The following is a 25,441-nucleotide window of genomic DNA, read 5'->3' on the forward strand; positions in this document are numbered from 1 at the left end:
TGACAGTGGACACTGGCGCTATGGTATCGTTGGTGCGAGCTAACTCAGTGCAAGGGTTGAAGCTGATGCCTCTGGGAAGAAGAGTGTGTTTACGTACAGTTACGGGGGAAATGGCCGTTGTACGGGGAGAGGCTATCGTCGAACTGAAGTTAGAAAATTTGAAGTTTCAGCATAGCGTCTTAGTGGCAGATATTGAAGATGACTTCATCTTGGGCATGGATGTGATTCGTCAACATGGATTTTCGTTCGATCACCAAAGAAATATCCTAAATATCGGAAACGAAGAGTTCATGTTATCTCCAGACGAGGGACCAGGAAGGATGGATGTAAGATCAGCGGAAACTGTGGTGATACCTGGTAATACCGAGAAGATCGTATTCGGTAAAGTGGAGAAAATCGCTGGGTGCTGTGTTGGACTGGTACAAAGTGTCGACAAGAAACAAGATAGGTACTTGGTGGGAAAATCATTGGTGAACACCGACAAGAATATACCGATCAGAATTGCGAATGTTTTTGTGTCAAGATCATCAATGAATTGTGTCAAGATCCAAAAAGGTGACAAGATAGCCATCTGCGAACCTGTAAGAAGTGTCACCCGATGTGATGAAGTGTCGTCAGCTGTTACACAAAAGGCATCCCAAGAACACTAAAACATCTAGAACAGCTATGGGATCACTAACACCTGAGGAGAAACAGAAGGCTAAGCAGTTCCTGCTCAAAGCATGGCAGTATTTTTGAGAAGAACAACAGTGGAAGAACGGATTTTGTGAAGCACCGGATTAATACTGGTCATGCTCAGCCGATTCGACAACGTCCTAGAAGGGTGCCCCTTTCCAAACAACAAGAAATGGAGACAATGGTAGATAAGATGCTAGAAGATGGAGTTATCGAAGAATCATCGAGTCCATGGTCATCTCCTGTTGTTTTGGTGACGAAGAAAGATGGTAGTACACGATTCTGCGTGGACTATCGGAAGCTCAATGACGTCACTAAGAAGGACAGCTACCCACTGCCACGTATAGACGACACGTTAACCACACTGGCAGGTTCGTGCTGGTTCTCCACTCTCGACTTAAAGAGTGGATACTGGCAAGTTGGTCTGGACGAGGAAGACAAAGAAAAGACGGCTTTTTCTACAGGAAACGGACTATACCAATTCAAGGTCATGCCGTTTGGATTATGCAATGCTCCAGCCACTTTCGAACGTCTCATGGAGGTGGTGTTAAGAGGATTAACTTGGAAAACGTGCTTGGTTTACCTCGACGATGTATTGGTTATGGGAAGAACTTTTGAGGAGCATTTGCGAATTTAGAAGAAGTCTTTGGCCGCATACGGAATGCTCACCTGTACTTGAACCCGAAGAAGTGTAGCTTATTCCAGCGACAAGTGGAATTCTTGGGTCATGTAGTCTCGGCAGACGGAATTTACACCGACCAGAAGAAAATCGCTGCGATCAAGGATTGGCCTAAACCTCGCGACAAACATGAACTTAGAAGTTTTCTGGGTTTATGCACCTATTACAGAAGATTTGTCAAGGGATTTGCCAATATAGCTGCACCCTTACATAGACTTACAGGTGATGAAGTCGGCTACGAATGGAACACCGATTGTGATGTAGCCTTTGGAAGACTTAAGGCGGCTTTATGTTCAAGTCCTATTTAGCCTACCCGCAACAACAAGGGAGGTATATCCTGGATACCGACGCCAGCAATATCGGCATAGGTGCAGTGCTATCACAAGTGCAAGATGGCGAAGAACGAGTGATAGAATATTACAGTCGAGTTCTATCCAAACCAGAAAGGAATTACTGCGTTACCCGGAAGGAGCTGCTAGCAATTGTGAAGGCAGTTGATCATTTTCATAAATACCTGTATGGCCAAGAATTTTTAATTAGGACAGATCATGCGGCTCTCAAATGGCTTATGGAGATGAAACAACCTGAAGGCCAAATAGCACGATGGCTCGAGAAGCTCCAGCAGTATCACTTTACCATCCAACATCGTGCTGGGAAGATGCATGGTAACGCAGACGGTTTATCCAGAAGACCCTGTCAAACCGATTGTAAGCACTGCTGTAAAACGGAACAACGTGAAGGCACTGTCATGATAAGGAGTTTTAAGCTTGGAGCTGATGAACAGTGGACGACGGCACAGTTGAGGAAAGACCAAATGGAAGATCCAGACATCGGAGCAATACTAGGGCTCAAGGAAGGTAACGGCGAGAGACCACCGTGGCAGGATATTGCGGACAGAGGGCTAGTTTTCAAAGCTCTCTGGGCTCAGTGGAATTCACTGGTTATTGAGAATGGATTGTTAAAGCGCACGTGGGAAAGTGCGGATGGCAGGACAGTAACAACTCAGTTACTGGTACCAAGGAAGAAAGTTACCCAGGTATTGGAAGAAATTCACGGTGGTAAAACTGGAGCCCATCTTGGGGTAAACAAGACCTTGAGCAAGCTGAGAGATCGTTTTTACTGGGTGGATTATTGCGAAGATGTCAAGAAATGGTGTCGACAATGTAAACTTGTGCAGCCAGCCAAGGACCAAGCACTCGCTCTAGGGGAAAAATGAAACAATATAACGTTGGACTGCCATTCGAAAGAATCGCTGTTGACATTGCAGGCCCATTCCCTGAAACGCACAAGGGCAACAAGTACGTTTTAGTGGCGATGGATTATTTCAGTAAATGGCCAGAAGTTTTTGCCATTCCAAACCAAGAAGCATCGACTGTAGCTGAAGTATTAGTCAATAATGTCTTCAGTAGATTTGGAATTCCTTTAGAGCTTCACACTGACCAAGGAAGGAACTTCGAGTCAAGACTGTTCCAGAAGATGTGTGATCTGCTTGGTATTCACAAGACTAGGACAACAGCTTTACATCCGCAGTCTGATGGGATGGTCGAGAGATTCAATAAGACCATTGAAGAACATCTCTCGAAAATGGTGGATGAACATCAAAGAGATTGGGATCAGCATATACCACTATTCCTAATGGCATATAGAAGTGCAGTTCACAACACCACCGGACTTTCACCATCGAAGATTTTATTTGGTCGAGAATTACGGTTGCCTTGTGACTTGGTGTTCGGATCACCAGACGACAGCACCACGAACGTAGAGGACTACGCGGATGAACTGAAGGAAAGGTTATTGGGAATTCATAAGGCCGTGAGAAGTAAGATTACGCTAGCCAGTGACCGGATGAAAGCTCGTTACGACCTCAGAGCTAATTCTACGGGATTTCAACAGGACGATATGGTATGGTTATATAACCCACAGCGCAAGAAAGGGAGGTCCCCAAAGTTAACTCCAGCATGGGAAGGTCCTTATACAGTCATCAAGAGGATAAATGATGTTGTGTACCGGATTCAACGCAGCCCTAGAAGTAAGATGAAAGTAGTTCATCTGGATCGATTGAGAGATACCAGACAGGAAACCTTGATCGGGACGATCAAATTTGAGAAGGGGGCAATGTCAAGAAAAATGGCGCATCCGCCAGAAATTAAAAATGTATTACTGGTTGCCTGCACAACCGCAACGTATCCGCCAGAAATTAAAAGACTTTTTCAGGCGCCATCTTTAGTCAAGTCGAGAAGTAAGGGAATCAGACAATAGAATTGTCTGGTATGAAGAAGTACGCTTTCCGAGAATTGGAGAAGTTTCGAGAAGCAGTCAATAGAGTATATAAGCCGGAGCCATCGACAACTGAGACAGTTTTTGAAATTTGAATATACCGCGTGAAAATTGAAAATCGGACAATTTGGTGAAGGAATAGTTAGTTTGTTGTGTGTTATAAGTTAGTAATTGTGTATAAAGTGAGAAAATAAATTCGTTAAGTATTTTATCGTGAGTTTAAATTAGTGGACCCACGGAATCCGTAACAGTATTATTCCCTTCCTCAGGTGGAAAAGTTCCAAAGCCGAATAGATATTTCCAATAGAGTTTTTCACGAGCGCTCCAAAAATTGATTAAATCAAGAACCATCGTCGATAAAGAGAAGTTTATTAATAGTTTGAAGGAGGTTTTATGTTCTTCTTTCTAAGCTATGATCGACAGCAGAACCTGTAGAATTACAATTCATTAAGAGAAAACGAAGAAAAGTTTTGTAATATAATCATCTAGAACTAAGCTCTTAATAATACTTGGCTAAACGTGACTTCTGGCTTTTAGAAGATATTAATTTAAAATTAAAGGTCATAAAAATATCATATCGTGACAGTTTGGAAATAAATTTAACTTTTTTATGGGTCTTGACTTTAATAATCTAATAATAAAAATAACATTATAGGTTTTAATATTTTATAAGTGAAAAATATATACAGGGTGGCGTCTCTCATACGCCGCGGAGGCTCCAAGGAGAACGACAGTTTGTAACGAAATGAAATTTTGTGAGCATATGTAGGTTAATTCCTAGCACTTTTTAAAAATATAGAGAGTTCTACAGTGTATCCCCAAAAAAGTTACATATCAAAGTTGTGTTTTTTGTAATGGAACACCCTATATATTAATTTATTTTCGGATTCTGGGAGAAAAATAAAGGTGAGTTTTATAAGAGAAGCATATGACTAAAATGTAAGTTTTTTGACATATTTAACATTTTCTAGAAATAAAGAACAAGTTTTTAAATTACAGTAAAACCTACATAAATTTGAATTTACCCGGTATAAAATATGTAGTTAAATTAACTATTGTAACTTTAAATCATGGGTGAGACAAAATTAATATTGAACATTGGTAACCATTGGAACACCCAGTATATTATTTCGATATTCAATGGAGAATTCATGTCTCTTCAAAATACTATTAAGATTGCCTACCCCTCAAACAAAGATTTTCCTAGATATTTTTATTTACATGATTTGATCTGAGTTGATCTTTATTATTTGATAAAATCTAGGTGGCTGTGATATGTCTGACTTTACTTTAACATAGCTGTCTAATTAGTCCAACTTTAACAACTAGTTATCATCTGTCTGGTTTTTTTATGGGGATATATTAAAGACAGTGTTTACAAAACTCGACCAACTATTGTCGACATAATGAGAGAAATTATTGTAGCTGCTTTTCGAGGTAAAAGTCCACGTATACCTTAAAATGAAAAGATCCTTTTGAAAAGATAATTATTTTATGCAGTTAACAGGAAAGGAAGCATTTTGAGCATCTGATTTCATCTAGCTAATTTTTGTCACATAATTATAGGTTTATATATCTGGTTTTAATACTGTTATAATTAAAATATGTATTAAACGTGTATCTTTTTACCACCGTTGAGTATTTTACTATACAATCTTTAATTTTTGTTAAATTAACAAAAGGTATACACAGCCACCCTAGCTTTTTTCAAATAATAAAGATCTACTGACGCAAAATCATAAAAATTAAAATATCTAGAAAAATCTTTATCTGAGGGTTAGGCAGCTCTAATAATATTTTGAAGAGATATAAATTCCCCATTGAACACCGGAAAAATATACTGGGTGTTCTATTTAAAATAAAGGAGTAACTTGTTTTTAAAAGTGATTAATGTTCCATATTAATTTTTTCTTACCCTGTATAACTTTTTGGGTCAAATTTCAATTTGGTTTAACATACAATGGTTACTGTAATTAAATACCAGGCTATACAAGCTCAACTAAAATTTAGGTAGCTGTTATCGAAATTTATAATTTACTCTTCATTTTCACAGAATCTGAAATATGTCAAGATCCTTAGATTTTAGGTATATGCTTCTTTAATAAGACTCACCTTTAATTTTTTTCTACAATCCAAAAATTAATTAATATATAGGGTGTTTCGTTAGAAAATAACACAACTTTGATGTGTAACTTCTTTTGGGGATTCCCTGTATAATTCTATATATTTTTAAAAAATGCTTTTAGTTAACCTACATCCTCTTCTTAGCACGCCGTCTCCCTTCGGAGGTTGGCGATCCAATTGGCAATTGTGACTCGGGAGATGGCATCCCTGAAAATTTGGACTGATGTTCGATCAAGCCATCGACGCAGGTCTTTGGAGTTCTGTCTTCTTCCGACTGACCTCTTTCCTTCGATTTTCCCCTCAATTATAAGACGCAGCATTTCGTATTTATCTCCTGTCATGATATGCCCAATATATTGGATTTGTCTTTCCTTGATAGTTGTAAGGAGTTCTTTGCCCTTCTGCATAGCTCTGAGTACTTCAGTGTTAGTTTTTCTATCCATCCAGGATATTCGTAGTATTCTCCTGTACAAATACAAAAGCCTCGATGCGGGCTTCTATGAGCGGACTGAGAGTCCAGCTCTCACAGCCATAGAGGAGAATTGGGAATATATAACATCGAAGCATTCGTAGTCGGAGTTGTAGGTCGAGGTCCCGCCTGATGAAAAGGTTCCTCATACTGAAAAAAGCATTCCTAGCTTGTTCAATCCGTGACAGGATCTCCTTTTTCGGATCACACCCTTCAACAAGTGCACCCAGATATCTAAAGGATGACACTTGTTCAATCATGTTATTGTTTGTTTGAAGAATGGCTTGTATTGGTGTTTTTGAGTAAACCATAAGTTTCGTCTTTGCACTGTTCATAAGCAACCCATAACGTGCGCTATGTTCCACGACACTGTCCAATAACTGTTGGAGTTCAGGTAAGCTGCTAGCAATGATGACAGTATCGTCGGCATATCTGATGTTATTAATTATGGTTCCACTGATTTTGACTCCATCGTGCATATGTTTAAAGGGCTTCCGTGAAGATCACCTCCGAATATAAATTGAAGACCAGGGGTGATAATATGCAACCCTGTCGGACGCCTTTCCCTATAACCATTTCTTCCGACAGGCGGTCCTCCACCCTTACTTGGGCCGTTTGATGCCAGTAGAGCTCGGTTACAATTCTCAGATCTCCCTCGTCCACACCCGTGGCTCTCAGGATCTCAGGCATTTTCTGGTGTTGCATGCAGTCAAAAGCCTTACGGAAGTCTATGAAGCAGGCATATATATTTATGTTCATGTCGCGTGCCCTCTGTGTAAGTATGTTAAGCGAAAACAGTGCTTCACGGGTCCCCACGCCATTCCTGAAGCCAAACTTGGTGTGATCTATCTGCTGTTCGCATTTCCTGTATATACGCGTTTGTATGATTCGTAGAAAGATCTTTAGCACATGAGACATTAAGCTTATCATTCGATAGTCGTCACACCGGGATGCGTGGGCCTTCTTAGGCAGGGTAACAAAAGTTGACTTGAGCCAATCTGATGGTATTTTACCGGAACTGTATATGTCGTTAAACAAGTCTGTTAGGTAAGTTAGCCCAGCACCGTCTTGATAGGTGAGGAGTTTTAGTGTTTCCGCGTGGATTTCATCCGGTCCTACTGCTTTACCATCCTTTTGTAGATTGATGGCATGCCGTACCTCGTCCTTGGTGATAACAGGGCTCGCCTCATTGATGTGGCTTGCCTGTGGGCTCTGATTTGGCCTATTATCACGAAAGAGGTTTTCCACATAATCCTTCCAGTGTTTCAGCTTTTCCTCAGGGCCCACGAGGATTTGATTTTGGGTGTCGCGCAGTAGTCCGCTGTACCTTTTTTTGATGTTTCCAAGTCACTTCTTTGATCTTTTTGTGCATATTAAACAAGTCACACTTCTTTTGAAGCTGCTCTATTTCACTGCACCTCTCCGCTAGCCACTGTTCTTTTGCTTCCCTGCATTTTCTTCTTACTATTCTATGGAGCTCTTGGTATCTAAGCTTATTCTTTGTTTTCTGTTCCCTTCTCTGTTGCATTATTTTTAGGATCTCGTTGGTCATCTAAGGTTTTCTTTTTATGTGGTTGTTAAAGCCAATGTCTTCTGTTTGTGTCTGAAGAAGCGCATTTCGCACAATTTTCCATTTTTCCTCCACTTCGCTGACTGGTGCTCCCAGTTCGATGTTAGTTTGTAATCTCCTCTCTAGCGTATGACTAGTGATTGCTTTTTTTAGGGGTTCTTTGAGTTGTCTGATATCTATGCGTTTCGGTGTCTTAGTTGGTCTCGCATGTATGAAGCGCCTCACCTTTAGATCCATCACCACCGGGTTGTGATCGCTGTTTACGTCAGCACCGGGTACGTTTTAACTGACTTTACCGCCTTTTTGTGCTCCTTGTTTATCAGTATGAAATCAATTTGATTCCTAATTAGATGCTCATCACAGTCCGCCGGCGACCTCCAAGTGTAGAGACGACGAGGAGGCTGCTTGAAAAATGTATTAACGATGGCAAGTTGTTGTTCAGTGCAAAACTGAACCAGGCGATCTCCTCTCAAGTTCCGGATGCCTAGCCTAAAGCCTCCAACCACATCACCTTCGGCTCCTATACCCACTTTAGCATTGAAATCACCTATGATAATGGTTAGTTCCCCCTTCTTTGTGAGTTTCATGATGTCTTCCAGTTCATTGTAGAACTGTTCCACCATATCATCCTGCTTTTCACTTGTTGGTGCGTATACCTGAACAATGTTCATTATTCGACGTGAGGTTTTAATTTTAAGAACCATCAGGCGATCCGAAATGGGAAAGAAATCGACGACCGATCTCTCAATACCTGAAGAGACTAGAACTCCGACACCGTTGTAATGGTTCGGGTTGTCATTTCCTGAGTAATAGAGGGTTCCGTGTTCTGTTCTTATAGTGCCGGAACCGGGCCATCGGACTTCACATAGGCCCAAGATCTTTATTTGCAATCGGTGCATCTCCGCATCTAGGTTGGCAAGTTTACCAGCCGCGTAAAGACTTCGCACATTCCATGTGGCAACCCTGGTAATTCTGTCAAATATCTGAAATTTTGCATACGGGGGGATTCTTCGCACCCTCTCTCCATTTAAGGAGTGCCCCGGACTGAGGGCCCTTCCTGAGTTTGTATCTGCCATATTGAATTTTTTGGAAAAGTTAGTGCATTAGGACTTCCGTTTCCTTTTTGTACCGCAGTGCAGAAGCCGTTTAAACTGTACCAGTCACGCCTTCTACGTTCATAGATATGCCGTAAATGAAGATTATTTTTCAATCGCTACATCTAGGATACTGGGGGAACTGCTGCCTTCCACCAGGTAGATTTTGGTCCGCCCCGGGTATTTGGTTTCCCCGGTACCCCCCATATCTGGAAGGCATTCCCCTATCCGCCACCCGGGGAGGCGCCCGATGGGGGATCTACAACCCCACACGGGTTAACCTATATATGCCTAAATTTCATTTCGATATAAACTACCGTTCTTCTTGGAGCTTCCGCGGCATATGAGAGGCGCTACCCTGTATATTGTATATTACTGGTAGTAGACTTACTGGCTGTATACACCCAATAAACTACATTTATTTTGTTTGTTAATGTGTATTAATATAGTAAGTAGAGTAGCTGTTTGAATAATTCTACTTTTATACAGTGAAATAAATAATACCTATACCACTACAAATATTATATGACTGGATATTATTCTTTGAAAAAAGGTCTATAATATTTTAAGTAATATTTTGATCCTGGCTCACCATATTATAACCCAATAACTTTATAGGGAATCGTCAAATGGGAATTTTTGCTTTGTTTTTACAAAAAATATCCCTTACACATTTCAAAAAAATACCTTCCCAATATTCAATTACACATTCTATTCAGAACCCTTTATCCAAATTTATGTTCGGATTACGCTTTTTGATGTAGTGTAGAGTGTAAAATCCTAAAACACAAAATGTAATTAGGCTAATGAACTCGCCATTACCGCCAGCAAGACTCAAATTCAATTGTTCCGTGTTTAAGCGCGAATAAAATGCCACTACAAAAGCCCTTGCATGTTTTGCTTTAAATCCAGCGGAATTAGCGCCTAGCGCGGTAAAGACAAAGGGAACATTTGGAAGCGCGTAGAGGAAGATACTTTCGAGGGAATTTGTTGTTTCAATTTAATTATATAGAATATATCCTACAGATGAAATAGTGTAACGAGTTTGTGTCATTTCATATTTTTCTAAAAAAATGTGTCACAAATTATCTTGTCCGTGCGGTAGTAGTTATTAAGTTAAAACTATAATTACAATGAGGAAAATGCATGTTTTTAAATAATGGTTTTAAAAAATAGTTCATATAATTACAAATTGAACAAAAAAAAATCGTTGATATCGGTTAAGAAATGCCTCTAATATAAAATAATTAAATATTGTTAATTTAAATGGCCGAGCAAACGCTCTCTACCGCGCCTTGCCGCTGTGACGTCACCCGCCGTTCTTCTTGTTGAGTGGAGCCAGACGCGTATTTATTTTACACAGTTTGCTTTTAAACGCTGTTGAATCCGAGTCAAAATTTTAGTTATTTGGGTTAATTAATACATAATTAGTAATTAGTGATATTTATAAATAGTAATGGATGAGCGAAAACAGAAAAAAATGCTCCAAGGCCATGAGAAGAGATGAAAAGAAAAACGTTAAATTATCCTCTATTTTTACGATTTATTGTTGTGAAGATCACTTTGATGTAAATTCATATATTTATGTATATTGTCTTACATAGGTATATGAAATTTGAATGTACCGGGTTATTCATTATATTTTGACACCCACATACAGCCTTAACTGCAAGTTTTAGAAGAAAACATTAAATAAAAAAGTTGCATGGTTTTTCATATACTCTCTTTTAAAATTAATTCTAGATATGTTTCTTTAATTCTAGATAGGTGTCTCAAAAAAGGTGGTCCGGAAAATTGTATGTATTTTTCGCTTTTCAACTGTCAATATTTCGTAAACATTTGAAGATAGGTATAGGATATTATACATGAAATATATCTAGAATATCTAGAAATTTCCGAAGAATCCAAAAATATATAGGGTGTTTCGCTTAAAAAAGTAACTTAATTTTGGCGTTTGCTTATGGGACACCTTGTATAATATTTTCATTACTGATAAACAATTTATTTCCTATAATTTCGTAAAAAAACAATCTTTAAAAATAACAAGGGTAAGGGGGTGTCAATATATATAAAAAAAACTTTCTTTTTCACGCTATGCTCTGGAGTTATTTTTCCACGTACTAAACAAATATTTTTGTCTCTTTTCACTTCTACATAACCTACAGCATTATCTCCATACGTCTCCCTACCTGATCTGGAAAATAAGTTTATAACATTAATATTTGTAACTATATAAAAGTTCGTAACAGTAGGTACCTACTTATACTTAAATATGCCTCAGTACTACAAAGAATAAATGTTACATACCTCTCTGTTTTTTTCCTCGTAATTCGGCACCAATAAATTGGGAATTGTATTTATAAAAGCAGCCAACATAAAAGCATCGACTTTTGGCAAGTTATCTGATTGTGCTTTTACAAACCCGGAATCTGCCATTACTTAAAAAATTCTCAGAACACACAACACATACAAATAATAACTCACAAAAAAGCATAAAAAGCTCCTTCAATCAACGCTAAAAGCAACAAAAATGTCTTAGTACGCCACCTAAATACGTACATAAACGGAACACGTCTGGCTGCTGCTGGCCATCGCGCGTCGACGAGAACGGCGGGTGACGTCAGACCAATAGAATATCGTTTCAATTCGCGAGGCGTCGTTTGCGTTGTCCATAGTATTTTAATTGCCCGTTTTATAAAATTGTGGTACTGCTTTCAAAAAAAAGTTTTTTTTTTGCATTTACACATATTTATTCTAATAAATTGAACAGTTTCTGGCGAAAAATAAAATATATGCATCTTCCTCATTGTTGCTATTTAAATGTTAATTGACACTAATATGTCTAGCTTTTAATATATCTTTAATATAACACTAGTTCACCACAATACACCAACATGCGTTACTTTAAACATCAGACGTCCGTTGACCAGTTAGCCATCATTAAATAATATATCTTAGGTAGATTTTGTAATAATTACTATTACTGCCATTACTCGATGACGAGTATTTGATGCATATCAGAAGATGGTTACGCAAGATGTTTGTTTGTGTTGGAACACACTACGTATGTTCTTTCATGAGCTTTTCCGTGACTGAAAAGCCCGATGCGTGATATTACCTCTCTTCCGCTTCAAAAATCTCATTACTTTGTTGCCTCTTTACTCTTTGGTTGTCGTTAACTGAGTTTACAATTCTTCTCCATTGCGTTCTATTGGGCACTGCTTCCTCCCACTGATTCGGCATGCTTATCAACTTTAAGATTTCTTGGAAAATATTCTTGTATCTTTTGAGTTGTCCACCCGGTTTCCTCTTACCGTCTACAAGCTCACTGTAAAGAAGAGATTTCGGTCGGCGGTTTTCCTGGATCCTGCATACGTGGCTAGCCCATTTTTAATAATAAATATATCGGAAAACGGGTTTTTAGAATTAATAATTATCCGGATTTTACAACTAAATCTCTTCGAACCGACAATGAAAAAAAGGTGAAAAGGCATTCCCGGTCGGCTTCTTTTCTTTTTATCTTTTTGAGACCACGTGGCAGACGCCGCGCCGCGCGCAGACCGACTCATCATGCCGTCTCTCTATTTTTTGCCCGGGCTTTCCCTCTCTTTGTCCGCTCAACCATAAATATTAATAGAGCCGACTCGGGACCACGTTTGAAATCGATATTTCAATTGATAATATAAAAGATGTTACCACATCTAACGTTTCATCACGTCCTCGTGTAATCCCAAAATATAGAGAACTCATCAAAACCTATAGTCATGATCATAGTACATGTAGAATGTAGAGTGTTTAGGAGGGGAGTTAATCACCGCGACCTTATAGATCTATTGTGTGTTCCCCTTTCTTGAGTTATAACGAGTTATAACTCATCATACAGTATCAGGGCTTTAACAAAAGCCAGTATCTGAGACGGCTCTACAGAGGCCAGCTCTCCATCCTCGACATCAGATGTCCATGGCACGAATGGTCGTCGTCTCGGCGCACTGAGTGATAAGGTGTTCTGGTGTTTCCCCGTTTTCCCCACAAAATCTGCATTCGCCGTTGTTTCTCGTTTCAGCCTACTGAGGTGTTCGTTGAGGAGACAGTGTCCTGTTAGAAACCCCGTGACAATCCGAAGAATGTTTTTACTTAAATCAAGGAAAACCTTTGATTTTTCTCGGTCATAAGTTCTGAGGAACTTTTTCGAGTGTCTTAGACCGTTGGAGGACACCCATTCCAAGTTACGGATGGAGTCTTCCAGATTCTTCAGTTCCGCTTTCGGTTCCCGTTTGGAAAACAGAACGGTTCTGGTCCAGTTAGTGGAGTGTTCGCTCCTTTTCTAGCTAGATCATTTGCTTTTCCATTTGCCTTTTCATTCATGCTTTTTGCATCCCTTGGTAAGCAGGCACCCAGAGTAGAAGGACTTTATTTTCTTTGCCTAATTTGTTAAGCTTCTCTAGGCATTCTTTGACCAACTTCGAATTGATGGTTACTGAGTTAATCGCGTTAAGTGCTGCTTGACTATCGGATAGGATGGCAATTTCCTGTTTTCGATAGTTCCTATCTAAGATAAATTGTACGCATCTTTCGATAGCGCAAATTTCTGCCTGAAGGATACTGGGGTAGGTGCCCATTGGTTAGGAATATTTAGTTTTCGGCCCAAATACTCCTATCCCTGTCCCTGCTTTGGTTTTGAAAGCATCAGTATACCACGTGATGGTATGGTCTTTTATATGCTGAGTAAGCGTTTCTTTCTTCCCCAATCCTTTTTATTACTCAATACTACAGTGAGGTGTTTCTCAAAGTTGTAAATTCTTGGTATGTCATCCACTAGGAGTTGGAGAAGTGGAATTTTCTTTTCATAGTACATTCTTAACAGAATCATTTAAAAATTCATTCGAATAACAAATCATTGATTCGGTGAGAGGCATTTCACATTATTCCAAACCCAGTTTATACAGGGTGTTTCAAAAAACATGTGCCATCCCTTGTGGGGATCCCTCACGTAAAAATAAGACTTATTTTTCATATCAATATAGGTCCGATTCTGCTTTGTTTCGTAGCTACAGGGTGTTAAAGTCTTAATATTTTTTCCATTTATTATATTTTTTTAGTACTTTTAACGTTTTGAATGAAATTTTAAGGGTAAAAGTTACTATAAATGCGACATGTTTACCGGGGACATGCATATAGGTTATCACTGGAATATTTTTCTAAAAAAAGCATGTACGCCACTGACTTTTTTCTCTTGTTAGCGAAATAGTGTAAATAGTTTAATGCCGATTAAATGTTGTCTCTTGATATTTTGTCGATTTCGACAAGTACGTGTGTACTTTTCGTAACTTTTACTCTCAAAATTTACTAATTAAAAGTACTTGGAAGAAAATTATAATAAATCGAAAAATTATTAAGACTTTAACACCCTGTAGCTACGAAACAAAGCAGAATCGGAACTATGTTGATATGAAAAATAAATCTTATTTTTACGTGAGGAATCTTCCCACGAGAGATGGCATATGTTTTTTGAAACACCCTGTATACAGATGCCCAAATTTCCATTGTCAGTCCACAATATAACTAGAGGGCTGCTGTCGTAGTATAAGATTAATTTATATGAATTAAACCGGCAGAACAGTAGAAATTATTTTTTTTCAAAGTGATGGACAATCTTATAAATTATGAGATAAAATCTCATAAATTTAATTGAAAATCTCATAAAATTAAATCTTCTTGAACTGACATTGTCTTTAATTTCTAAAGTCTACACAATGTTTTGGTCAGCTGTATCACTGACCGTTATGGTGACACAAATAAATCAATCAATCGTGTGAAATTATTCGAATTCATGAAATCGACCAGTTGTTTGGAATTGTTCGAATCACCGTTATACGATCACACTTGATCTTGATAATGGTCAATGATATATCTTACCGAAACGTTGTGTTAAATTTCAAAATTTAAGCAAATGTCAGTCTATGAATATATTGATTTCATAATTCATAATTTGTCATTCTGACCGAGACGCGTAAATATATTTTTATTTCAGAGCAGTTTGTTGTTTCAGATTGATGCTAATCATGATGTAAGCTGCACGAAAATAATCAAAATTCCACCATGAATTTTAGCACGTGCACGAGCTGGTTCTGTTCCAAAGATGAAGAGGAAAAGAACATGTGCAACCACAGAGCGGATAACGAACATCAGTCGATCATAACCACCGAGCAAACTGCAAATACGGCCAATAATTCCGGTTCGTGTGATGACGTCGTACCGCCTTCGAAAAACTGTTTTCGATTGGTAGTTCTAGGTAAGACTTTTATTTACTATTTTTCTTGATTATTATATATTTTGGTGTCGTTTTCAAGGCTGTTTTATTAGTTTAGAATCTTTCAGCAGTTTTTGTCAATAAAAACATATAAAAACAGGACGGAGTTCGACTGTCGTATGACCCTTTCTCATTGATTATTTTTATTATTTACATTAGCATCGCTTATAGCAACGTCTGATAAACTTACTCCTAAATATCTAAACCTGTTGCATCCTGTGATTAAAACATCCATTGAGTCTAGCTCAATACTTTTATCACCTATGACGAGATATTTTATTTTTTTCATCTGATGATATGACTATTTGGTCATCCGCTAACATAAGAGTATATAGGGTGTTTTGAAAGAAAACGTCAGAATTTTTTCAAGCAATAAAGTAAAGTAAAGTAAAGATTTCAGTTAACGTCTCCTTTTTGCTGCCAGAGCTAATCTGGACGGGGCCTACTTTGTTTACGCGGTATCCGAACCGCGGTCTTCGGCCATATCATGTCAATGGCCTACCGACTTGGCAAGTGTCTAAATCGACTCTTACTCACGAGATATCCGATCTCATCCGGCCTCGAAGCGGCGCGGCGTGAATGAGCAGTGTGTGTCAATAGATTTTACACTTTTGCCTTTTTTTGGACAACAGCACGATACAGAGTTTCGAACCGGTCACCCGTCCATCCACTAGTATCGCCTTACGTCGCTTAACTTCGGTGTTATAATGGTCGATTTTTGTAACGCATCAGTCTTATATTTGTTACTGTAAATGTCCGAAATGCGGTAAAACCTAGGATAAGCGCGCTAAACCTAGGATTTACCAAAAACACTAACTACTCGTAATTAGGTTAGCCTGGTTATTTGGCTTGGTTTTTACTACCACTTGCTTATTCGTACTTTTACTAATGCGGTGTGGTAAATCCTAAGATTTACTGTTTGAGTCCGGTAAAAGTCCGAAATGGAAGCAAAATATATAGTTTTCTGGCTTTTACCACATGCTTTTGGTAAATCCTAGGTTTAGCGAGCTTATCCTAGGTTTTACCGCATTTCGGACTTTTAGAGTAACATATGTATATATTGCGGCTGGTCAGTGGCTTTTTACTCATAAAACAAATTTCCACCAAAGGCCACTAAGCAAATTATAATAGGGCAGCTATTCAAATTGTCTTGCTTCTGTTCCTTCCGAGACAAATCAGAGAAATATTCGAGTACATTCAGTATAAAAGATGTGTCGGAAATCTAGGTATTTTGATGTTCCTTAATGTCTGGACCAAGAGAATTTCCAAACTCCAGTTGGCAGATTTTTCCGATCGTTTCTTTACGTGTAGGTCTACTTGAAGACGCCTATACTGAAAGAACCTGTGAAAAGAAATTTTGTGAAAGCGAATTAAATTATTTATTTATTTTTAATTTATTGCTTTTTTGTCAAACTACACTTTTTCAAACATTTCCTTCAGATCCTTCAATTTAATAGCTGCTAGTAACGCCAATATGCGCACATAATGCACACACAATTTTTTAGTGATGATAATATACAGTATGTCCCCGGATTGTCTTTGCAAGAAGAACACGTTTTATTATTAACTTTTTGAGAAAAATGCATTCTTCATAAAAATCTTCGCTTGTTTTAAAATGGTTAATTATACTTTTCCAAATTTCCACAAAATTAATTTCTAAAATTTGTAATAATATTTTGTATCTACATCCAAAAGCACTGGAGGTAGGCAGTAAAGGTAAATAAATTTCATTAACTAAATCGAATGACTTTTTAGGATCACATAAACTTATCATGCAGCCATTGTTTCTTAAAGTCGGAAACATTTAAAGAAAACATGAAAAACAAGACAACAAACAATCGTGAATGTTTTGTAAGCTATAAAAATATAAATATTGATTAGATTTGTTTATTTATTATTGATCTGTTTTAATACTGGACCTGCAAATCTTCACTTGAGCTGTCTAACGAGTTTAACAGTTTATTAATAAAGTACTTTTCAATATTAAACTCCATTGAAAAGAAGAAGCAAACGTAAAAGCAGAGAATAAGTACATTAAAAATGCATAAAAGATAAATTTTATAATAGAGGTATTAAAATTTAGAAAACGTCTAAAACATTTGACGTTTCCAGTATTTTACCAAACCGTTCCGTATCAAACCGAAGTTTTTCAGGAACCGCTCTTTACCGTAGTTTACCAGTCTGGTTCGTCTGGTTTTGCAACGGAATACAGCCTAAATAAATTACTAAACTAACTTATAAGTATTAACGGGTTTACCCATTTTACAACAAGTGAAACCTTTTGTGAAGAATGTATCTTTCTCAAAAAGTTAATAATAAAAAGTGTTTCCCCTTGCCAACAAAAGACAATCCGGGGACATATTGTAGTAGAGAACTGGAATTAAAAAGCCCAAGCTTAATTAATAAATTAAACTGTCACATTACACGCCTCCATAAATCTTTAAACCTGAGTAAAGTCAAGTGTCTCGTTCAATATTCCGCGATCGTCTCAAAGCTTTAAACCTGTTAGATGGCGATATCAGTTTTCTAATCCAGATTGATTTGACATAATGTATGTAAGGCGTTGCGTTTCCAACACCCTTAAATAAATTTGAGGGTGACAAATTTAATACATAACGCTATGCGATAGGATAAATGTTACACTTGAGAGAAATTTTTTTTATTTATTTCTATTTTATCACTTGCTTTAAAAAAAATATAACTTGCTAAGGGAAGCAAATTATGTGGCACCATTATGGTGCAGCAAAAGAGAATTCCACTCCTCTAACTCCCAGTGGATGACACACCAAGAATTTTCAACTTTGAGAAGCACCTCACTGTAGTATTGAACAATAAAAAGGATTGGAAGAGATAAACGTTTGCTCAGCATATAAAAAGACCATACCATAACGTGGTATACTGATGCTTCCAAAACCAAAACAGCTAGGGACAGGGATAGGAGTATTTGGGCCGAAAAGTAAATAATCCGACCCAGTAGGCACTTACTCCAACATTCTTCAGGTAGAAATCTACGCTATCGAAAAGTGCGTACAATTTATCTTAGATAGGAACTATCGAAAACAGGAAATAGCCATCTCATCTGATGCAGCGATAAAAGCGATCAACTCAGTAGGCATCAATTTGAAATTGATCAAAGAAAGCCTAGAGAAGCTGCAACAAACACAAATTGGGCAAAGAAAATAAAGTCCTCCTGCTCTGGGTGCCCGCTTATCAAGCGATAGAAGGCAATGAGAAAGCAAACAATAGCTAGAAAAGGAGCGAACATTCCTAACTACTCCTAACTGGACCAGAACCGTTCTGTTTTACAAGCGGTAACCAACTTAAAGCGGAACTGAAGAACCTGGGAGACTCCATCCCTAACCTGGAATTGGAACTTTTAACGGTCTAAGACACTCGAAAAAGTTCCTCAGAACTTAAGACCGAGAAAAATCAAAGATTTTCCTTGATTTAAGTAAAATCTTTGGATTGTCACGGGGTTTTTAACATGACACTGTCTCCTCAACTAACACCTCAGTAGATTCAGGCTGAAAAACAACAGCGAATGCAGATTCTGTGAGGAAAATGGGGAAACACCAGAACACCTTATCCTGAGTGCGTCGAAATGGCAACGGTTCGTGCCATAAACTTTGGAACGGCTGATGTCGAAGATGAAGAGCTGGCCCAGATACTGGCTTTCGTCACGAAGTCCTGAGCCTGGATGATGAGTTATAAATCAAGAAAGGGGAACACAATAGATCTGTAATGTCGCGGTGATTAACCCCCCTCCTAAACATTCTACATTCTATACCGCTCTGTTTAGTTTATAGCTTCGTCAAAATTAAACTGTCGCATCCTATTGTGTCATTCTAACATTTTCTTCTTGAAAAAGCTCATGTTTTACTCTTGTTATGCGGTAGCGTTTTTGGTATGATAATACAAGATGGCATTATTCTGTCTATACACAAGCTTGGAAACAAAAGACACCAAATTTCTACAATTCCATGGCCAGCAAATTGACCAGACCTCAATCCCATTTTGAACGTATGGGGACTGATGTAGACTGACGTAGAATGTCGGAAGAGCCAAACCTAGTCACCCAAAGTCGTAAATCTTTTTTTAAAGGTCTGTCAATGCTGAATACACATGCCAAATTTTAAGAATTTCGGAAAAGCCGATTTTAAAATAAATTGAGAAAAACTGCATCTATTTTTAAATTAAAACTGAACAGGTAACACCGCAAAATCAGTCAATTGTCAACATACCTTAAGTTGTCAACTTATGACATCATTATCAAATGTAATTTGTTGTGCTGTCTACACTACTACGTTATAGTACATCCTACGCTTAGTGTCAACGAAATGTACATTTGTAATTTAAATCTGGTTCGAATGAGGCAAAAGCCTAACATTTAGAAAATACAATTTGACATTGACTAAATTATTAGATGACATTTTAACGTATGTTGGAACTTGCCTGGTTTTGCATTGTTAAAATTGTTTTAATTTGACATGTGAATTCAGTAAACGCAGACCTTTAAAAACCAACTTTTTTATTTCCAACTTCCCTAGAAATTTAACAGGGGAGCCAATATCTGGACAGTTCAAAATATGAATGCGATTTTCTGTTTCTCACGACGATGCACCACCCGGTATACATATGTAACTAAGAAGATGCAGGTAAATAAATTTCAATTTAAACTTAAAACTAGCCCATCGAAAACATGGAAACTTTTAAACAATATCTTTTCCACTTGGTGCATAAAACACTTGGCAAAAGTTAAATCGGACAAAACTATCCTCGAAACAACCAGAACCCCATTAAAAATAAAAATCGAAATAAAACAGTACAGAGAGAAAACTGCTTTTCTGCCCTTTTATAAATGACTATGTAAAAGTTGGCGAAAGCTGCAGGTAGAAGTTAAAAAGTTAAAAGTTTTAATAATGCCTACCAGGTTGTGTAGAAGGAAACGGGAAATTTTTAATTTCCGTATTTAAATTTTTTAATCTGCCGACGAAGTAGTTTTAGTAATTATGCCAAACTTTATTAAAAACTACGATAATGTGACCCTGCCTGAAAACTCAGAATCGATTAATAAATAACAGTATAAAGGGTGTTTCCGTAGCTAACATTTTTCGATAAAATTATTAGTCCAGTCGTTAAAAATGACGATCGAAGACATTTCCCATAAAAATTTACATATAAAATGACAGCGATCTTCATTTCAAAGCCATAGCTGACGCCGATCGTACGGTATTTCGGCTGTATTCCCTTTCTAATCGTGGCTATGATTTTCTGTTCCGTTTCTATGGATTGCCTGAAATTTTGACTGTTACGGACTGAACACGGTTTTTGAAAAATATTTTTTTCTTATTTTTATATATTGGGGAGACTCCTAAAAGGTCCTCTAAATGTACGATTTAGTGAGCACAAAAAGGAACACCGTCCAAAAAGGTGAAACAATAAAGTCAGGTATTGCGGACCATATGTTTGGTCAAAACCGCACAATATAAAGTGGTCGGAAGCTCGGGTTGTCCACAGGGAAGCATTAATAACATTTTTAGCAATCCTAGTACCGAAATACCTACGATATGGCAACCACTGATAAAACGTTCCAGTACAGGCATTCTATGCGGACTAGAGGTGAGCAAATATTGAACGACTCGTTTATTTGAACGAGTATTAAAAACGAACCGTGAGATTCGATTCATTGCTTGCAGTACGGTTCGTTCAATTGAATCGTGGCCAGCACGGGTCCATAACATTTGAACGATGAGCCGTAAAAAAGAATCGTGAGAATTGAATCGGATCACAATGCGATCGTGCGTTCAAAGAGTCGTGAGAATTGATTCATTGCTTAGAATACGGTTCGTTCAATTGAATCGTGACCAGCACCGATCCATAAGATTTGAACTATGAGCCGTAAAAAAGAATCGTGAGAATTAAATCGGATCTCAATGCGATCGTGCGTTCGAATAGTCGTGAGAATTGATTCATTGCTTAGAATACGGTTCGTTCAATTGAATTGTGACCAGCACCGATCCATAAGATTTGAACTATGAGCCGTAAAAAAGAATCGTGAGAATTGAATCGGATCATAATGCGATCGTGCGTTCAAAGAGTCGTGAGAATTGATTCATTGCCTAGAATACGGTTCCTTCAATTGAATCTGGCCAGCACCGATCTATAAGATTTGAACTATGAGCCGTAAAAAAGAATCGTAAGAATTGAATCGGATCACAATGCGATCGTGCCTTCAAGGAGTGGTGAGAATTGATTCATTGCTTAGAATACGGTTCGTTCAATTGAATCGTGGCCAGCACGGATCCATAAGATTTGAACGATGAGCCGTAAAAAAGAATCATGAGAATTGAATCGGATCACAATGCGATCGTTCGTTTACGACGCGGCGGCGGCGCGGCGCCAGCGGCGGCGGTGATATAGGCATAAATGCAGGCACCAATATTTAGACTTGAACAAAAGCCCTAAAGAAACATCATGGGCATAAAATGCAAGCGATAAGAAAGTTATTTACAAGAAAAAAAAATATGACACTCGTACGAGGTATCTGTAAAGTATTTAATTTTCACGTTAATATTTTTGTTAAAATAATATCACCGACTGTTAAATGTCGGACTAACAAACGAAATCGTGTTTTTATACAACTCCAAATAAATATTGTTGTTATTTACAAGAAAAAAAAATATTTATACTGTGCTTAGTACGGGAGTATCTGTAAGGTATTTAATTTTCACGTTAATATTTTTGTTAAAATAATATTACAGTTTTTTTTGCCATTACTCGCTAACGAGTATTTGACACGCACTAGAAGATGGTTATGCAAGGCGTTTCCTGTCATGAGCTTTTCTGTGACTGAAAAGCCCGATACGTGATGTTATCTCTTTTCCGCACTCCGGACATTCAAAAATCTCATTACTTTGTTGCCTCTTTACTTTTTGGTTGTCGTTATTAACTGAATTTACAATTCTCCTCCATTGCGTTCTATTGTGCACTACGTTCTATTGTACAGTTCCTCCCAATAATGCTGCATACTTATCCCCTTTAAGTTTTCTTTTAGGTTGACCACCCGATTTCCTCTTACCCTCTACGTACTAAGTTCACCGTAAAGAAGAGATTTCGGTAGGCGGTTTTCTTGCATCCTGCTTACGTGGCCAGCCCATCTTAAGCGAGATTTAGTAATCATGTCTTCAGCGCTCTCGCAGCTTGCTTTTTCAAGGACTGATACGTTTGAGACGTGGTGGTACCATTTGATTCTTAACAGTTGTCTAAGGTGTCTCTGTTGCAACTTGTTTAATGCGCCCGTGTGCCGGCGGTACGGCACCCAGGTTTCGCTTCCATATAACATGGTGGGGATTATTACTGCTCGATACACTGCAAGTTTCGTTTTTGTGCTCAAGTCATGATTGTAGAAAACCCTGTCTTTTAATTTCTAGAATGCTCTTGAGGTGCTGCTAATTCTTTGCTGAATTTCAGAGTCGATATTTGTCTTTTGGGAAATCAAATTGCCGAGGTAATTAAATTCCGATACATACTCCAATAGTTCTTCTCCGATTTTTATAGCGCTGTTATGATTTTCCGGGGGAGTGCACATGATTTTAGTTTTATCGATGTTCAGTTTAAGGCCCAAAGTCTCGTATGCCCAGGTATATGTGTTCAGCATTTCCTGTAATTGCTGTAACGTATTTGCAACTAGAGCGCAGTCATCAGCGTCTTGGAGTTCTGTGATGAATTTTATACGCGTTTTTGCCCTGAGCCTTTTTATGTTGAACAGACCGCCGTCATACCTGTATCTAAAACCCATTCCTCTTTCCTGCAATTTGCTGTCCACTATAATAGAGAGCGCTGCCATGAATATGTTGAATAGGAAAGGAGCTAGGACACAACCTTGCCTAACTCCTGTATTTGTCAGGAAGGGATCGCTCAGTGATCCATGATGTGACCCTCTCGATTTTTTGTTGTTATGGAGGCTTTTACACACAGTAAGAAATTTGTTGGGCACTCCGAACTTGCATAATTGCCCAAAGTGCATCTCTGTTTACAGAGTCGAAGGCCTTCGTGAAGTCGATGAATGCAACACAAAGTTAACTCTGCTGTTCCTTTACTTTTTCCTGTAGTTGGCGGACGGAGAATATGGAATCAACGGTACCACGGTTGGTGCGAAAGCCCGTTTGCGATTCTGGGAGGATTTTTTCTATATGTGGGGGAAGGCGGTTTGGCATAATTTTTGCGAGAACTTTTCCTCCGATAACCAGTAGTAAAATTCCTCTGTAGTTTCCGCAATCTGAAGCACTTCCTTTGTTCTTAAATATATTCACTATATTCGCGTTACGAAAGTCCTGAGGTACCTCTCCGCTTTCCCATATGACATCGAAGAGAGCCTTAAGATGACCAATAAGTTCTTTTACTTACACACTTATAGATTTCCGCTGGAATTGCGTCACTTCCAGCCGATTTGTTGTTTTTAAGTTGTTTTATGGAGGCTTCTATTTCCTGTTCCGTTATTGGGATATCTAATACATCGATGCTGTTATACTGAGGTATTGTGTTTAGTGCTTGTATATTGGGGATGTTGTCTTGGTTAAGGATATGGCTGTAATGCTCTTTCCAGCGATTTCTGATTTGCTCTTCCTCTTTTAGAAGTTCATTGTTTTGTGCCTTGATTGGGCAACTTACGTTCTTAGCTGGGCCGTATACTTCTTTTACAGCATCGAAGAATTTACGATAGTCGTGATGCGCTGCGTACTCTTGAATCTGATTTGCTTTTTGTGACCACCAGTTATCCTTTAGTTCGCAGGCTTCTTCGAAGCGTGTTCTTTTTAAAGTTGTTCGCTTTAAAGTTGTCCACCAGCCTTGGATTGTGTGGATTTGCAGTGACTGCTTGATGTGCTCTATGCTTTTGTTCCAACAGAGCCTGTATATGTGGTTGATTTTCGTTAAACCAGTCTGGTTGTTTCTTTTTGTTGGATTTTCCCAGTACTTCTTCGCTGGTATTATAAATCGCATCCCTCAATTGTGTCCAGACTTGTTCAGCTTCCGAGATAATATTACCGACTATTAAATGTCGGACTAAAAGAGGAAATCGTATTTTTATGCAACTCCAAATAAATATTGTTGGCCTCTTCTCAATGTGATAAAAAACGGCGTCAGCTATGGTTATAAAATGAAGATCGCTGTCATTTTATATGTAAAATTATATGGGGAATATCATCGAAGTTCATTTCTAAGCCAACTGGACGCCATTTTTTTTCGATCATGCGGTATTATATACTATTTATTATGATTATTAAATCGGAATTAAAATATGGCTCTGAAATATTAAATTGGTATTAAGAAATCGCTAATAAATAGTATGTATAAATTGGATTGATAAATTTAATAGTATTGGTAAAATAATCAATCCAAATACGACAGTGTCATAAAGTGTTCAAAAACAAATGAAAAAACTGTATATTTCTTTTTCTGGTCCCTTAGGTAATTGTCCTACCAACCTTTTATGAAACGTAAATTGTGCATGTGGTTCGTTCAAATGAACGAATCCTAGGAGTCGATTCAATATGAGAAATTGACTCGTGTGATTCGATTCACTAAAAAGAATCGTAATGCCCATCACTTATGTGGACAGCCTGACCGCAGTATAAAAGTTCAGTAGTTTTAGGAATTAGTTTAGTTTACCACACGATAACGGTCAGTAATCCGTCTGACAGAAACGTTGTGTTAATCAAAATAAATAAAGACAATGGAAGTCCGACATACTTTTATTTTCAATATGACGATCAATATGGCAATCGATCTCAATTACGATCAATATGGTTGTGCTCGACGTGGCAGGGGCACTGTCATGTCGTGCCCCCAGATTCACACTTCAGATCACAGTAAAACATATTTAAATAATATAATTACGTATTGAAAAGGCAGTTGCAATTGAAATTTCATGTGGTCACCAGCGGAGACTAGTGGCACTCGACTGATGCCACGCCACTGACAAAAAACCTCTTCATCGCCACTTTTTCAAACTCAATATTTTTTTCATATATTGATAGCATACTGTTTTTTCCGTAAATAAACATATATTTCGAAATGTATTTTCATTGGATAAACAATTGACATTGTTGTATATTAAAGATTCGAAAAAAAGGGAAAAAGGAAATATTTAATATTCTTCTGTCGTCCTTTAGGACTCTAATACAATTCCAGACAAACCGGATAAATTCCTCCGGCCCTTAAAACAATGCTGCCGTTTGAATAT

At 38.0% G+C, this 25,441-nt stretch overlaps 2 protein-coding genes across 3 annotated transcripts in view; one reads left to right on the forward strand and one right to left on the reverse strand.

Annotated features, from left to right (window-relative positions):
* The window catches only part of LOC115885933 (dexamethasone-induced Ras-related protein 1), a 66,801-nt gene that overhangs the window by 2,968 nt on the left and 38,392 nt on the right, over positions 1-25,441 (forward strand). For both annotated transcript variants that reach the window (XM_030904965.1, XM_030904966.1), the window contains exon 2: positions 14,938-15,180. In XM_030904965.1, the coding sequence (XP_030760825.1) occupies positions 14,988-15,180 (193 nt within the window). In that variant the 5' untranslated portion in view covers positions 14,938-14,987. The remainder of the gene's footprint in view (positions 1-14,937; positions 15,181-25,441) is intronic.
* Positions 8,055-8,870, reverse strand: LOC115885910 (craniofacial development protein 2-like). Its single transcript, XM_030904938.1, has one exon. The coding sequence runs from the start codon at positions 8,868-8,870 to the stop codon at positions 8,055-8,057; it is 816 nt and encodes a 271-aa protein (XP_030760798.1).

This window comes from Sitophilus oryzae, unplaced genomic scaffold (genome assembly GCF_002938485.1).
Source record: "Sitophilus oryzae breed Bouriz unplaced genomic scaffold, Soryzae_2.0 scaffold_465_pilon_pilon, whole genome shotgun sequence".
Taxonomy (NCBI): Eukaryota; Metazoa; Arthropoda; class Insecta; order Coleoptera; family Curculionidae; genus Sitophilus; species Sitophilus oryzae.

What these genes read in the sequence shown, in the direction of transcription:
- LOC115885910 (XM_030904938.1), bottom strand. Translation starts at nt 8,870, where the DNA reads ATGGCAGATACAAACTCAGGAAGGGCCCTCAGTCCGGGGCACTCCTTA.